Source organism: Scyliorhinus canicula, chromosome 22, assembly GCF_902713615.1.
Source record: "Scyliorhinus canicula chromosome 22, sScyCan1.1, whole genome shotgun sequence".
In the NCBI taxonomy this organism is placed as follows: domain Eukaryota; kingdom Metazoa; phylum Chordata; class Chondrichthyes; order Carcharhiniformes; family Scyliorhinidae; genus Scyliorhinus; species Scyliorhinus canicula.
In genome coordinates, this window is record NC_052167.1 from 15,452,077 (window position 1) to 15,470,204 (window position 18,128).

Genomic DNA, 18,128 nt, shown 5'->3' on the forward strand with positions numbered 1-18,128 from the left:
CTGCTCAGTGAGGCAGATAGATGACAGGTGATCGTTCGATCGTTCGATCCAGCATGGGCGGGACCCACGACATCTCTGGTTAGATCTCAAGAGGCCCAAAGATAGTCGGGAATCCTCCGGAGTCATACACGATAACAGGGCAGCACAGTGGTTAGCACAGTTGCTTCACAGCTCTAGGGTCCCACGTTCGATTCTTGGCTTGGGTTACTGTCTGCACGTTCTCCCAGTGTCTGCATGGGTTTACTCCGGGTTCACCGGTTCGGTGGATTGACCATGCAAAAAGGTTGGGTGGGGTTACTGGGTTACAGGGATAGGTTGGAAGTGTGGGCTTAAGTGGGATGCTCTTTCCAAGGGCTGGGGCAGACTTGATGGGCCGAATGGCCTCCTTCTGCACTGTAAATTCTATGATCTACGATCCTGGGAGGCCTTCGATTCCGGCAGGATGCAGCCGGTAAATGGCGCCCATCAGTAATCTTAAAATTCACAAGTCAAAGGCATGGAAGGGTCAAGTAGAATATAAAGGCCACCAAAAATAAATCTTTCGCCAACAAGTTTTTAAAAAATTTAATCTAAAAACAAACTCTAAGGGCAGCATGGTGGAGCAGTGGTTAGCACTGCTGCCTCACGGCATTGAGCTCCCAGGTTTGATCCCGGTTCTGGGTCACAGTTCGTGTGGAGTTGGCACATTCTCCTGTGTTTGCATGGGTTTCACACCGTCAACGCAAAAGATGTGCAGAGTAGGTGGATTGGCCATGCTAAAAATTACTCTTCAATTGGAAAAAATTAATAGGGTACTCTAAATTTACTTTTAAAAACTCTGTAATTAACAAAAGCCAGATTTCCCAGTGGTGTATAACATTTACCTTATGTTCATACATGTAGACATGTCCAAAGCCTCCTGTTCCTAGACGCTCCTTTAAATCCCAGGGCCCACACGTCTGAACCTGTTTAAAAGGTGGTTTCTCCATTCCTGATAGAAAATTATCACTGAAAAAGTAAAAATATTAACAATTATTACAGTAACAAAATGCTGTAAAGCTTAACTACAAACAGAAATACTGCAAAGAGGGTGGAGGAGGATTTGGGCTGATGGGATAGTCTTCCCTTGTCGCTGGCAGGCCCATTGCAGGCAGTAAAAACTAACATTCTTCCAAGGTTCTTGTTTGCGTTCCAGTTTCTGCTGGTCTTTTTCCCTCACTCATTCTTTCAAGGGGTGGACAGGCTGGTCTCGTCGTTTGTGTGGGCAGGGAAGGTAGCTCGGAGAAAGAAGGCGGTTGGTTTGGCTCTTCCAAACTTGTTACACTATTACTGGGCAATAATGCGGACATGGTGTGGGGCTGGAGTAGACAGATGGAGGCTTTGTCGGTTCGGATGGAGGCGGGTTCTTGTGAAGGGTCTGGGTTGCGGACGCTGGTAATGGCGCCACTACCCTTCAACCCGGGGAAGTACTCGGGTAGTCCTGTGTGGTAGCCAAGCTGAAGATTCAGGGCAATTCCGACAGAAGTTCAAGATGAAAGCAGGGTCGAAGGTGATGCCAATAAGAGGGAATCATGGGTTTGAGCCAGAGAGGATGGCAGCAAGGTTCTGGGGATGGGAGGAGAAAAGGGTGAAAGAGATGAAGGGTCTGTTTTTTGGGGGGGCTGTTCTCACGGTTGGAGGAGTTGGGAGTGAAGCTCAAGCGCGAGGGGGGAGGTTCAAGTATATGCAGATACAGAATTTCGCAAGAAAAATTTTCCAGAACTTCCCGGCGGCACCATCCTCCTCGATGTTGGAGATGCAGTTGGTGGCAGGGATGGAGAGTGGGGTCGTTATGGCGATATACGCTCGGATCACGGAGGAGGACAAGGGACCCATGGAAAGGATTACGGCCAAGTGGGAGGAAGAGTTAGGGAGGTGTTAGGAAGGGTTAACCCCTTGACCTCGGGCGCGAGGCTGGGGTTGATTCAATTAAAAGTGGTGTACATGGCACACTTAACGAAGGTGAAGATGAGACGGCTGTTTGAGGGGGTGGAGGATAGTTGCGAGTGGTGTGGGAGGGATTTAGCCAACCATGTCCATATGTTCTGGTCCTGCCTGAAGTTGGAAATTTGTGGGGTCGTTTTTCAGCACTATGTCTGCATGTAGATTTGGAGCCGGGTCCCCTGGAGGCCACATTCAGGGTATCAGACCTGCCGGAGCTGCAGATGGGAGTGGGGGCAGTTGATTGCGCGAAGGCAGGTTCTGTTGGGGTGGAGGTCAGCTTCTCGCCCCCTTGGCCTTGACATGGTTGGGGGAATCTAATGGAGGTCCTGTATTTGGAGGAGGTAAAATTTGCTCTGTCAAGGGCAGATGAGAGGTTCCACCCGAGGTGAGTTTATTTATCTTACATTTTGGGGTTCTGTTTGGGTATGTGGGTTGTATAATTGTTGAAAACTTGAATAAAAATATTTAGATGAAGAAATATTGCAACACACAGATAATTAGTCAGCATTTGAAAATGAATGATCAGGTACAGTATCAACTGTGTCCCTTCATTAGGACTCCCTTTTCAGCACAGCAGTATGCATCAAAGACATATTGGTCAGTGCGAGAATGGAAGTGTAAAATTAACTGATGAGTCAAAAGGATGTTAGGATTATGATTAAGTGCTAAATAATGATATTCAGCAAAGCAGTCACCCACACATGTTGCTTGTCTTTCCACTGTAGAGGATATTCTACTCTCAGCAACAAAACAGAGACAGCTTACGTAAGTCACTCATGTGAAACAAGCATTTGGGCTACTGACAAACAGTGGAGGAATAAGCATGGGATCTAATTAAGTGTCTTTTCCTAAAAGATGAACCATTGAATGTGGTCTATCAATTATTCGTTTTCAGCATTTTCTGCGATGTATTTCTGAAATAAAAAACATTTGGATATACCCAAACCTGACCATATATGGAATAAAACAGCTCCTATGTGTGTATATTTTTCAGATGGACATCAAAAAATGAAATATATATTCAGCCTCAGAATTCTGAACATTTAAATGTGTGCTTCAGTAGTAGTTAACATTGCAGATCCATTAATGACAACAGTTTTATTGTTACACCTTAATCTTTGTTAATTTCATAATGTATGAATTATCATCTTTAATAATACTTCAACTTTCAAAGATGTCCCAAGTTTCTAAACCACAGTTTACAGCAATGAGGTCCATAGAACATATTAAAATCCACCATTCTCATCCAATTGATGACTTTATTGTGTATAAATAACATACATATTTTGGGGAAGACATTAAACTGAGGCCCTTACTCAAATGCACATGAAGATTGCATGACACTGTTTGAACAGAAAGCAGAGAATTTGCCTGGTGTCCTAGCCAATATTCCTCCTTCAATCAGCACCATTAAGAAGAGAGCCCGTGACACCTTGGGTGAGCAAATTAGCTTCCACATGTCAAAGCAATCCACTGCATGCAAATAAAGGTCTTGAAATATCCTGAGGATGAAATATTTTCATGCCGAAACTATAAAACCTCTTTATATAATATCATGCAGGAGTGTATGAACAGCACAGAACTGCAGCATAGTATGAATATGAGCGATAGTACAATGGAGTGGAAGTGATGTTGGAAAACACTGAGAACACTTCTAGTGCTGTTTATCAAAATTGTTTAATTTGTGCAACACAAGACAATTATTTTGAAGCAAGAGTAAAACATTGCACTAAGCAAGTTGCAGAAGTAAAATAATGGGAGACTCTTGAAACCATGCGAGCGAGAAGTAAGAGCTATGGTCCCTGATGCATCAGTATGTATCTGCTCCACTTGAAATCCACTTAGTGAAACAGGTAAGATTACTGTTTTGTTGAATAATGCTGCCCCAATGTTTGCAGTCTATTCCACAAATACTGGTCTCCGATCAGTAACTGTACAGCATGAGGGACAGCCAGCAAACCTGTATTACGTTGCCATGTCCACACTTCAATGAGTTCAATAACAAAGGAATTCTGCATGAGTAAGCCTGCAGCTTCATCCAGATAACTTGTTTCTGGAGTTGGAAAGGCCCGAGTGATAATGTTGTTTCTCTCCCAATACTAAAAAAATCCACACAAAGTTTAAAAATGTCCCAAGAAACCAACAGAACATCTTAAAAACATGCTTCATGAAGAGCTGGAGCTATAAATCACCAGCGATCAGATAACAGTAGGTGATTCAATAGTTGCATTGGTGTTTTTAAATAGCGATTCAACATAACAATTTTCACATTAAAAATGGAAATGCTAGGAATATAGTACAAAGCTTCAAAATGTGAATAAATGGCAGTCTCCCACCTCTTGGCTTTAGATTATCAACCTAATTCTAATGTTACACTACTACTTCCATACTAAAGTGTACTAAAAATTGCTTGATAATACTGCAAGAGCAATGTGACAATTACATGAAGCCTCATCCATCACCATATATTATCTAATCACCAAATTAAACAGCTATCATCAGATTTGTCAGAAAACAAAATTTACTAATTCACTTATTTACAGCGGATACCAATGCCAAATCTGACAGATATAGGAGATATATTGATGGATTATTTAATTTATTACAGCAGTCACAAAATTAGGAAAAGCAAAAGTTACAGGAGTTGAGAGGAAGGGGGGGGGGGGTTTAAGGAAATTAAATCACGAGGTCTGATAACAGTACATGACTCAATAACAAACAAAGAACAAAGAAACATTACAGCACAGGAACAGGCCCTTCGGCCCTCCAAATCTGCACAGGCCATGGTGCCCGTCTGAACTAAAACCCCCTACCGTTCCAGGGATCATATCCCTCTATTCCTATCATATTCATATATTTGTACGGGCAGCATGGTGTCGCTGTGGTTAGCACTGCTGCCTCACGGCGCCGAGGTCCCAGGTACGTTCCTGGCTCTGATCACGTGTGGAGTTTGCACATTCTCCTCGTGTTTGCATGGGTTTCACCGCCCACAACCCAAAGATGTGCAGGATAGATGGATTGGCCATGCTAAATTGCCCCTTAATTGCAAAACATTAATTGGGTATTCTAAATTTATAAGATTTATTTACATTTTAAAAAAATATTAATGTATTTGTCAAGACGCCGCTTAAAAGTCCCCCGGCAGCGAGATCCAGGCTCCCACCACCCTCTGTGTTAAAAAACTTGCTTTGTATTCTCCTTTAAACCTTGCCCCTCGCATCTTAAACCTATGCCCCCTAGTAATTGACTCTTCCACCCTGGGTAAAAGCTTCTGACTATCGACAGTCCATGACCCTCATAATCTTGTGGTCATATTCAGGTTCCCCCCTCAACCTCCGTCGTTCCAATGAGAACAAACTAAGTTTCTCCAACCTCTCCTCATAGCTAATGCTCTCCATATCAGGCAACATCCTGGTAAATCTTTTCTGTATCCTCTCCGAAGCCTCCACATCCTTCTGGCGGAGTGGCGACCAGAATTGAACACTATACTCCAAGTGCGGCCTAACCAAGGTTCTATAAAGCTGCAATATGATGTCATGGGAGTGTTCCTTTAAGTATCATTAAATAGCTTCAGCGATGTCATTGTGTGGGTGGAGCTGGGCTGTGGCTCTGGGATTTTAGTTTCGTATTTGAGCTGGTAATTGGCTGTGGCGCTGAGTTTTACCTTCGTTTACACATTTGGAAGCTGGATTCAGTCAGAGAAGACTGGCTTGTCTCTCTCTCTGCCTTCAATTTAAAAGCTGTCTCCAGATCAATTGATAACTTAAAAGTGACAACTGTTTTCTGGAAGGAATTCAAACCTACTGTTTTGATAAACGGGTTTAATGGTTTATTGGATATTGTTATTCAATTGAAACAGTTAAGGGAAGTTATTAAGGGTTATATATATATAGTGATATAGCTGTGTGGGGTATTTATGATTGTAGTTGATAAAAATGCTTACTGTGTGTTTATAGAAATGTGAACTGAATTTGGAGAATAAACTTTGTTTTAATTAAAAGTGCTCAAGACATGAATAACACCTGAAGAGTAGGCCCTTATGCTCCTCATAACCAAAATCTATAAACAGTTGCAGGTCAGGTGAAGTCCAAGATACACTTTGGAGTTTTCTAAACCCTGGCCCCTAACAATGACTTGCCAATTTTTAAACTCAATGCCCCGGCCAATGAAGGCAAGCATGCCGTATGCCTTCTTGACTACCTTCTCCATGTGCGTTGCCACTTTCAGTGACCTGTGGACCTGTACACCCAGATCCCTCTGCCTAGCAATACTATTAAGGGTTCTGCCAACTACTGTATAATTACCCATCTGCATTAGACCTTCCAACATGCATTATCTCACATTTGTCCAGATTAAACTCCATCTTCCATCTCTCTGTCCAAGTCTCCAACCAATCTATATCATGCTGTATCCTCTGACGGTCCTCATCGCTATTCACAATTCCACCAACCTTTGAGTTGTCCGCAAACTTACTAATCAAACCAATTACATTTTCCTCCAAATCATTTATAGCTATTACAAACAGCAACGGTCCCAGCACTGATCCCTGAGGAACATCACGAGTCACTGCCCTCCATTCAGAAACGCACCCTTCCACTGCTACCCTCTGTCTTCTATGACCGAGCCAGTTCTGTATCCATCTTGCCAGCACACCTCTGATCCCGTGCGACTTCACCTTCCCATGTGCAATGACCTTGTCAAAGGCCGTACCGAAGTCCACGTAAACAACATCCACTTCCCTAACCTCATCACTTCGTCACTTCCTCAAAAAACTTGATCAAGTTACTGAGGCACGACCTCCCCTTCACAAAGCATTGTTGCCTCTCGCTAATACGTCCACTTATTTCCAAGTGGAAGTAAATCATGTCTCAAAGAATCCTCTCCAATAATTTCCCTATCGCTGACGGAAGGCTCATCAGCCTGTAATTACCTGAATTATCCTTGTTACCCTCTCAAAAAAGGAACATCATTGGCTATTCTCCAATCCTCTGGGACCTCCTCTGTAGCCAGTGAGGATACAAAGATTTCTCTCAAGGCCCCAGCAATTTCCTCCCTTGCCTCTCTCAGTATTCCGGGGTACATCCCATCAGGCCCTGGGGACTCGGATATCTTAATGTTTTTCAAGATCCCCAATACCTCCTTTTTGATCTCAACATGACCCAAACTATCTACATACCCATCCCCAGACTCATCATCTACCAAGTCCTTCCCTTTGGTTGAATACTGATGCAAAGTACTCATTTAATAGCGCGCCCATTTCCTCTGGCTCCACATATAGATTCCCTCCCCTGTCTTTGAGTGGGCCAACCCACTCGCTCTTTATATATGTATAAAAAGCCTTGGAATTTTCCTTAATCTTGCTGGCCAATGACTTTTTGTAACATTTTTTTCGCCCTCCTGATGCCTTGCTTGTTTCTTTCTATTTTCCTTGTATTCCACACTTGCTTTGTATGTTCCCAACCTCCTAGCCTTGACAAATTCTTCTTTTTTCTTTTTGACTAGGCTCACAATATCTATCTTTATCCACGGTTCCCTAAACTGGTCATACTTATCCATCCTTACAGGAATGTGCCGGTCCTGAATTACTATCAACTTACACTTGAAAGTCTCCCACATGTCAGATGTTGATTTGCCCTCAAACATCTGTCCCAATCTCCATTCTTCAGTTTCTGCCTGATATTATTGTAATTAGCCTTCCCCCAATTTAGCATCTTCACCTGAGGGCTTATCTTCATCCATCAGTACCTTACAGCTTACTGAATTGTGGTCACTGTTCCCGAACTGCTCCCCTACTGAAACGTCGACCACCTGGCTGGGCTCATTTTCCAATACCAGGTCCAGTACGGCCCTTCCCTAGTTGGACCATCTACATACTGTTTCAAGAAGCCCTCCTGGATGGTCCTTACAAACTCTGCCCCATCAACGCCCCTAGCAGTGAGTCCCAGTCAATCTAGGGGAAGTTAAAATCACCCACCGCAACAATCCTGTTACTTTTACACCTTGCCAAAATCTGCCGAGATCTCTGTTCCTCTATCTCCTGCTGGCAGTTGGGAGGCCTATAGTAAACCTCCAACATTGTGACTACACCCTTCTTATTCCTGAGCTCTACCCATATTGCCTCGCTGTGCAAGTCCTCTGAGGTGTCTTCCCGCAGTACAGCTGTGATATTCTTCTTAACCATGGTGCAACTCCCTCACCCCTTTTATATCCCCTTCTATCCCGCCTGAAACATCGGTATCCTGGAATGTTAATTTGCCAATCCTGTCCTTCCCTTAAACAATTCTCTGTAATGGCAACAACATCATAGTTCCAAGTACTAATCCAAGCTCTAAGCCAATCTTCCTTACCTGTTACACTTCTCACATTGAAACAAATGCACTTGAGTCCTTGAGACCCTCTTTGATCAGCGACCTCGGAGTCTTACTGGCCCTACTCTCTAGTTCCCCTTCAGTTAATTCACCTTTGCTTTGGTTCTCACCCCTCTGCCAAACTAGTTTAAATCCTCCTGTGTTACACTAGCAAAACCTCCCGGCCAGAATAGTTATGCCCCTCCAGTTTAGATGCAACCCTTCCTTCTTGTACAGATCCCATCTCGCTGGAAGTGGTCCCAATGGTCCAGATATTTGAAATCCTCCCTCCTATACCAGCTGTTTAGCCACGTGTTGAGCTGTATGTACTATCTTCCTATTTCGGGCTGCACTGGCACGTTACACAGGGAGTAACCCTGAGTTTACAACCCTAGAGGTTCTGCTTTTTAACTTTCTAGTGATTCAAAATAACATATTCTTAATTTCACACTGAAGTGGTAAGCAAACAAATCAATCCTGCATCACAGGAGTAAACTCTACTTTGCAAATAGTGGAACAACACTGAAACCCACACTAAAGTAGTGATTTTTCAAAAATTATGAAATCACTCCATTTTCCAAGTACTTTATCAAAGTTATTGACCTACTGTGAAAATGATGGTTTTTAATCAAAGACCCACTTCAGCTATTTGAAAGGAGACATACTCTTACTCCTATTTTCTTTCCTCATGAAGCTGTTGGGAAGTTTGTAAAAAACATCTCTCCACCTCACTGTATCAGACACCAATTTCTACGAGGTTTCTCATCATACCATCTCCGGCATAACCACCTTGCGCAGGTATCAGTGACTGTAATTAATCTTGAAGGAGAGGAAAGATGAAGAGAGACAGAGCGATCAGATGAAAATAGGAATACCAAAGAAAAACTTAAAATCAGTCCATCCCTCTTTGGTTCCATTACAGGATCACATGATTCGGGCAGCACGGTAGCATTGTGGATAGCCCAATTGCTTCACAGCTCCAGGGTCCCAGATTCGATTCCGGCTTGGGTCACTGTCTGTGCGGAGTCTGCACATCCTCCCAGTGTGTGCGTGGGTTTCCTCCGGGTACGCCGGTTTCCTCCGACAGTCCAAAGATGTGCAGGTTAGGTGGATTGGCCATGATAAATTGCCCTGAGTGTCCAAAATCTTAGTGTTGGGTGGGGTTACTGGGTTATGGGGATAGGGTGGAGGTGTTGACCTTTGGTGGGGTGCTCTTTCCAAGAGCCAGTGCAGACTCGATGGGCCGAATGGCCTCCTTCTGCCCTGTAAATTCTATGATAATCTATGATTGAAGATTGAGGAACGTGTCTAAATGGTTAACTATCACAGGATGAGGTTTTTGCCAGACACAAATCCGGTGAGTCACAGACTAAGTTTGAAAAATCCCCTTCCCCCTCACAATATTTTCATTGTTTCTTACGCTGATCTATTGAGAGTTTGGCTCAAATTAGAATCAGAGCTTAGTGGGAAATGGAATGTCAAGTTAGAATCAGAGCTTGATGGGAAATGGAATGTCAAGGTTTGTGTAATATGTGTATGTGCCTTGTGAGATGAATTGCTTCTGTGTTCGGCTTGGTATGGCCTTATCGCGATCCTGGCTATGTCTGTGGGAACGAAACGCAGCTGTGGGATGAGTTACTCCTTCTGAGATAAGAATTGCTATGCTATGCAACTAATGCAGGGGTGGGCAAACTTTTCCGTGCAAGGGCCACATTCAGAAATTCACAATTCACAAAGGGCCGCATAGTATATTAAGTAAAATAATTACTTCACCCGGTTATGATTCTGGGCGCCTCATATAGAACATAGAACAGTACAGCACAGAACAGGCCCTTCGGCCCTCGACGTTGTGCCGAGCAATGATCACCCTACTCAAGTCAACGTATCCACCCTATACCAGTAAGTAACCCAACAGCGCCCCCCCCCCCCCCCCCCCCCCCCCATTAACCTTAAAAAAAAAAATTTTTTTTTAATGACTTGGTGGGCCGCAGAAATACCTTTGGCGGGCCGCATGCGGCCCGCGGGCCGTAGTTTGCCCACCCCTGAACTAATGAGTTAACTGTGTGACTAATGAAAGAAATAAATAATTGTATGAAGGAGGGGTTTGAGGGGTTTTGTACAAGTATATAATTAACTGTAACTGAAAGAAAATTGCCTTCACTTGCTGTAACTCAGTTACACTTGCAGCCCCGCGGTGAATATAAGAATCATTGAGGTTATCTGGTGTTCGACTGATACTTGCATCCGGATTGAAATTTAGGAATTCTCACTATGACTCAAATAATATTGTGATATAGTATCATTAACAAAACAATTACATCGATTTCAATTTTCATCTATGGAAAATCAACCAAAAGTTTAAATCCAACTTAAGTATATCAAGTACACACCAATGTGTTTTACCACAACATAAAATGTCATTTTGAAAGAGGAATACCATCGGCACCTTTAGAGCATGGAATAAGCACAACTCAGCAATGGATGAAAATTCATAATGGATACATCTAGTATGCCTTGCAGCAAAGTTTGAATTCCTTTCATTTACATCATGGATGTGTGTTCCTTTCATCAGGAAAATACAAAATGGTATGTATCTTAAAAGCAGCATACTGCAGTTGATCAAATAATCTGGTTTGTTTCACATTGAACAGGCGCCGGAATATGGCGACTAGGGGCTTTTCACAGGAACTTCATTGAAGCCTACTTGTGACAATAAGTGGTTATTATTATTATTTAAAAGTAGTGTGCAGTGTTCACATCTCCTCCATACAGCATGGAGATTCACCAAGAAACTTTAGAGCAATTGCTTCCCACGAGGCATATACTGAGCATTTCTGAGTTTGCTTGGGATCCCCACGTCACAGAGTTAATGAAAGGTTTGAATCAGAAGTGCATTGAAATACACAACACATTTGAATGTATTCAGCTGCAACAACACTGGGACAGAGCAAGTTTATCGAAATCACACTCCTTTCAGTGGACTCTGTCAGTTTGCAGGGTACACTGCGGAAACTTGTCAAGGGTAGCTCAAATGCATAGCTCCCTGCAAGCGACCGATACATAAAGAAGGATAATGATGTGCAAAGAAAATGGCAGATGAATTTGCAATGCAAAACAGTCCAAGAAGAAACTGCAAATGTAAGACGGTATGGATTATCATGTGAAACTAAGAAAATGAACAGCCTTCAGAAATCCATTGTGAAACAAAGAACTGTAGAAAGGTACTGATCTTTGCCCCATGTATTTGTTTTAAGAAAATATATTCCTTAATTATCTGCCATGAGGTAAAATACTAACAATCTCCCCATAACCCTCGATCCCCTCAAACAAGGGGATCAGGGGGTTATGGGGAGAAGACAGGAGAATGGGGATGAGAAAATATTAGCCATGATTGAATGGTGGAGCAGACTCAATGGGCCGAGTGGCCTAATTCTGCTTCTGTCTTATGGTCTAACCTTCGCATTTCCTAAATATTTTGTAGGCTTTAAAGACAACACCTCAAATTTCAACATGTGACAACCATATTTCTGTACAAAAATCACAAAAAAAAACACTTTATAAAAGTGAGAATCTATTTCACAACCCAGATTTACAGAACACAAAATTTTGCAAGATTGAGGGCAATTCATCATCGAACAGGTCAGGGACTGTTGTGGTATTTAACGTGTAGATGAGCTTAAAGATGTAATGGGGCATAACAGAAGTGGTCAACAGAAATGTAATGCAAAAAGTGTCATGATAACTTACCACTACACCAGATAATATGAGGAAATATTTGTCAACTGTTTGCTGCACAGTTCCTGTGACCATTCTACGTCAGGATATTTAGTCATACTTCACATATCACCATTTAAGGTTTTTTCATTCATACTGACTGGCTCAAAGTAAAGAAGCAGCAGTTGAGAACCGAAGAGTTAGATGGCTTAGTAAACAGTTGGAACATGGCCATTCTGAAGGCAACCAACCTCAAGTAATCAGTCAGGAAAACATAAGAAAAAAAACTGAATTACAGAAATCATTTTGAAAACATTCTTCCTCAGCAATTCATTTTTTCCAATTAAGGGGCAATTTAGCTTGGCCAAATACCTAGCCTGCACATCTTTGGGGTGTGGGGTGAAATCCAAGCAAACACGGGGAGGATGTGCAAACTCCACACGGACAGTGACCCAGAGAGCTGGGATCGAACCTGGGACCTCGGTGCCGTGAAGTAGCAATGCTAACCCACTGCGCCACCGTGCTGTCAGTTTTAAGGAGGTTCTTAACGACAGTGAGAAAAGGTGGCGACATCACAGGATTTATGGAATTCCAGAGAAAGGACCCAATGGATTATGGCACATCCGTCAAAAGAGGAATAACAAGAAGCCAGGGTCAGCATAAAGAGACAAGTTGGTGAAGATGAAACCCAGTCACAGAGCTTTTCTTTAGCAAGAGAGTTTATTGAATTCTTCAGTCTCAACATTTCTTCTCCCATACACTCCAGTGTCCCAGCTGTCCCCTAGTTCTATTCTCTTTCGAAATAAACTAAATAATCAATTAAATAAACTAAAATGAAGTTGACAGCCCCGGGTGGGTATTACGATCCCAGTTGGTGTAACAACTGAACAGGAAGATCCCAGAATGGAATGTCAACTCAAAAGATCGTAACGTTTGCTTTTTTTTGAAAACATGGAGGAAGTGAATCCCAGGACCAACAATTAGTTTTAACATCAAGAAAAAAATTATTAAACATGGAAAATCGGATGATACAATACTCCTTTACTCCCCCCTTAGCTTAACAATTATACACAGATTTTAAGATTAACGCAGATTAAGTACATCTTAATCTACAATGGTCTCATTAATACAAAGTCCCTTTTAAGCACACGAGATGACTGTAGTAAGACACTGTCCTCTCTGAACGAAAGTGAATGTCCGTGGATTTCTCCTCAAAATTCCCCCAGATGATTCTTGCACTGTTGTCAGAGCCTTTCCTGTTGACTCCCTTATTTCCCATTTCTTTCACTTTGTCTTTATCATTTTGATCCATGGTTGTTTAATGGACATATACCTTCAAGTTGAGCAGAGGAAGCGAGGAAATCAAAAGCTGCAAAAAAGTGCATTGTGCTAGCCTTTAAAAGCAGGGCTCAAGGCTTTTTTGCACCCGGGAGATTGGAGGTATTCAGTTTTATTGGCTGGCTGGTGGCCACAGGCCATATTCAGCCCAGCAACATATAGTGATTGGGTCCTACCCAAGTGGGATGGTTTTCAGAGGACGTATCAATTGGATCCTGGATGCTGAGAGCAGCTGAGAGAGTCTAACTCTCTCTTCAGAAATACTGCCCATCTGCTGTTTTCTGAACCTGCAGAGAAGTTCTTGACCTGGATGAATCTATAGTGAAAACCATTACAGACTGAAAACAAAAGCCTCCATCTGCAGGCCTAGATTAAGGAAAGGTGTACTAGAAGATGTTCATCTGAAACAAAAATTCTTATCCTTTTACTTTCATCATTATTTTACAACCCTCTTTTCCCCTCTGTGTTTGTCTGTCTTGTGTATGTGTATCGAGTCTAGGACGAGCTAAAAAGGAGGGGGGTAGGAATTAAATAATAGTTAACTAGTTGTATTTGTTTAATTATAGTTATCGTTATTGTAAACCAGGGGCTGGTTTAGCACTCTGCGCTAAATCGCTGGCTTTTAAAGCAGACCAAGGCAGGCCAGCAGCACAGTTCAATTCCCGTACCAGGCTCCCCGAACAGGCGCCGGAATGTGGCGACTCGGGGCTTTTCACAGTAACTTAATTGAAGCCTACTTGTGACAATAAGCGATTTTCATTTCATTAATAAAAACTGTGTTTAAATTTACAAACCTGGTGACTGTAGCTATTGGGCAGCGATAGTCGAGGTATTTTTCTGAGAATTATTTGCTAATTTCCGTTGTGTTGCTACTCTGGGTCAAGTGAGGCTGGAAGTGACTCCACACTAGCCCACGGGGTTCTAACACCATGATTTGACTTACTAAGCTCCAGTTTCCACACAAGCAATTTCAAATTCCGCTTTCAAATCTTCATTTAAATTATGCTTTCCCATCAAGGTTTCATTTTCAAGTTTTACACTCTCCCTTCAGGTTTCTTTTGTATTTTTTTTAAAATATTTTAATTCTCCTTTTTCACATTTTCTCCATAATTTACACCCACCAACAATAAACAATAATCAGCAACAAATATGTCAATCCCCATAACAATAACAATGATCCCATCCTCCCACCGACCCCCAAACATTAGCCCGCATGTTTACATAAACAAATGACAAAAAGGAATCATGGATTACCCATAGTCACCATTAATACAGAGCCCTTCTCCCCCCCCCCCCCCCCAACCCTCCCACCCATCACCCCCAACTAATGTTCCATGTTATCCAGTTCTTGAAAGTGCATAATGAATAATACCTATGACTTGTAGAAACCCTCCGTCCTTCCCCTCAGTTTAAGCTTAACCTTCTCAAGAGTCAAGAATTCCAACAGGTCCCCCCCGCCACGCCAGGGCACAGCGTGGAGGGGCTGCTCGCCATCCCAACAGGATCGGCCTTCGGGCGATCAACGAGGCAAAGGCTACAATATCTGCCTCCGCACCCGTTTCCAACCCTGGTCTGAATATGGCCAGGGACCCGGGTCCAGTTTCACATGCACCACCTTTGAAATTACCCTAAAAACCTCCTTTCAGTAATCCTCTAGCTTTGGACAGGACCAAAACATATGAACATGATGAGCGGGCCTCCCCCCACAACGCTCACACACATCTTCTACTCCTTGAAAGAATCGGCTCATCCTCACCCTCGTGAGGTGTGCTCTGTATATTACCTTCAGCTGCATCAGCCTCAACCTCGCACATGAGGTGGAGGCATTTACTCTCCACACCACCTCACACCAGACCCCCTCCTCTATAATCTCTCCCAACTCTTCCTCCCACTTTGCTTTGATCCCTTCCAGTGGTGCCTTATCCTCTTCCCAAATAGCTCTGTACACCGCTGACGCTACCCCCTTCTCCAGTCCCCTTGTCGTCAGCACCTCCTCCAGCAATGTGGAGGCCGGTTCCTCCAGGAAGCTCTGTGTCTCCTTTCTGGCAAAATCTTGAACTTGCATGTATCTAAACATTTCTCCCTGCTCCAGCTCATATTTCGCTTCCAGCTCCTTCAATCCTGCAAACCGCCCCCAAAAAACAAATTTTTTCTCGTCTTAATCCCCTTCTCTTCCCATTTCTGGAAATTTCCATCCCAGCTCCCTGGCTCAAATCTGTGGTTCCCCCAAATCGGCATTTCCCGTGACCCTGCCCCCAACCCGAAGTGTTGGTGAAACTGCCTCCAGATTTTCAATGAAGCTATTATTACCGGACTCCCTGAGTATTTCCCTGGAGCTATCTGGACCGGCACTGTTGCTAGCGCTTTCCATCCCGAACCCCTGCACAAACTAGGTTTTTTTTGTCTTAAAGGCAGTGACACAAACTCTGATTTCCACAATTATTTCAAAATAATGTTGCCAATTATTCAGAAACTTTAGGACCATTCCAGACATCGTTTTGGCCTCATGATCCAATGCTTTTTCAACTCTGTGATTTTACCGAACGGTAATCTGCTCTGGTTCCCAGTTTTCTCTGTTATCAACACCAATTTCTTGAAAACTTTTCTTCATTTCTCTAGTTTCCTTAATGAGCTGGACTTTAGGTTTCCAGCATCTGTTCTCTTCATCATTACTCTATGGCAATGTTTTTCAAACGTTTTTTCCATTTTTACCAACCGGTTGTCCTTCAGGACCCCCGCCAGCTGGCCTTCACAACCTATGCCGGCCGATCTTCGCAACCCCTCATTTTCTTTTAACTTTAATGCCTCCTGGTCCTCACGATCTTACTTGCTTTGTCATTCAATGTTACATTTCTGCTAGGGACTTCAATTGATGATTTAAGTTCTCGTTGCATCCTTTGATAAAAAATAAAGAGGTTTGTCCTCGAACGCCATGCTTAGTCTTCAAATGCCTTTGAAGTGTTGAGTGTTTTAATCTTTCATTTGCCTGTACTTCTCTGCAAAGCTAGACTCTGACAAAGAGTCAGCCAGACTCAAAACAAAACCTTGATCTATGCCTTTCTGTCTGCATTCAAGGCATTCACGCGCTCAGAAAAAATGATTTGTAGTTCTAAGGCCGGTGGATAATTCCACATCACCAAAGGTAATTTTGGATTTGTCCCATAGTCCAATTCATAGGGACTGTCGCTCCCCCAACCATGGACTACCCATGCCAGAATTTAGTTGGTCGGTTAAGATTTTCTAATGCATCTAATCAATTACGGTGCGATTTTTTTTCACAAACCTCATTACAACGGGTCCTTTCCATCACCATAACTACAATATGGATATTTTCCACACATACTTTTAAATTGACCTTTGACAAATTCCTCCGACCATTATCAGTTCGGAATTTAACCAGTTCCACCACATACTGTGACATGCACCCACTGTCCAACACAGCGCAACTGGATGAATCTACAACTGGAACACTCATTAGCAGACTAAAGCTTCTTGCGACCAGTACAATTCCTTCTGATTATCATCACCTTCCCTTTTCGAAACATCCACGTCATGTGTAATTTAATTTACCCTGTTATTCCATTTTGGACATGCAATGACATAATGATATTTTGAGTCACATCTCAAACATCTGTTGACCATTCGTCAGTAATTCCTGGTGTCATTCTTCTCGGAAGTTACCAATTTCTGCCATTTGTTTGACCTGCAAAAAGAGACTCCATCTTCATTCCTATTTGTGGTTCTTCTTTTATATTGATGCTTGCACCCCATATCTGAACGATCTTATGAATTGAATCCTCCTGTGTTACCACTAAAGGTCCCATTTGTGCCATGAGTGACTGGAAATGATTTTTTTCCCAGGAATTCTTTAAGATTCAGATATCTGTCCCAAAAGCATCTAATAATAATAATCTTTATTGCCACAAGTAGGCTTACATTAACACTGCAATGAGGTTACTGTGAAAATCCCCTAGTCGCCACACTCCAGCGCCTGTTTGGGTACACTGAAGGAGAATTCAGAATGTCTAATTCTTTTGGCTTTTGGGACTTGTGACACAGACACGGGGAGAATGTGCAGTTTCCACACAGACAGTGACCCAAGCCGGGAATTGAACCTGTGACCCTGGCGCTGTGAAGCTACTGTGCTAAGCACTGTGCTACTGTGCCACCCTGCCCTCTGAAAACTTTTTTTTCTCTCTTTTTCAAAAAATTATAAGTACCCAATTCTCATTTTTTTCCAATTGAGAGGCAATTTAGCATGGCCAAGCCACCTAGCCTGCACATCTTTGGGTTGTGGGGGTGAGGCCCACACACTTCATTCTTCCATGGGTCATTTTGGTCAGCTTCACAGGTCAATGGAAAATCAAACCCGGACATTTCAGACTTGGTTTCAGCCATTATTCCCTTAAAATTTAGAGTACCCAATCATTTTTTTCCAACTAAGGGGCAATTTAGCGTGGTCAATCCACCTACCCTGCACATCTTTGGGTTGTGGGGGTGAAACCCACGCAGACACGGGGAGAATGGGCAAACTCCACACGGACAGTGGCCCAGGGAGAGAGCAGTGGTGAAAATGAAAGTTGAGTTACATCAGAGTACATGCCAGATTTCGAGTTGGGCAGCACGTAGCACAGTGGTTAGCACTGTTACTTCACAGCACCAGGGTCCCAAGTTCGATTCCTGCTGGGTCACTGTCTGTGCGGAGTCCGCACGTTCTCCCCCTGTCTGCGTGAGTTTCCTCCGGGTGCTTTGGTTTCCTCCCACAAG

At 43.0% G+C, this 18,128-nt stretch overlaps 1 protein-coding gene across 1 annotated transcript in view; it reads right to left on the reverse strand.

The window, feature by feature from the left end:
• Window positions 1–18,128, reverse strand: part of chuk (component of inhibitor of nuclear factor kappa B kinase complex) — a 93,692-nt gene that overhangs the window by 63,116 nt on the left and 12,448 nt on the right. The window contains exon 2 of the mRNA XM_038782730.1: window positions 864–987. Within this exon, the coding sequence (XP_038638658.1) occupies window positions 864–968 (105 nt within the window). The 5' untranslated portion in view covers window positions 969–987. The remainder of the gene's footprint in view (window positions 1–863; window positions 988–18,128) is intronic.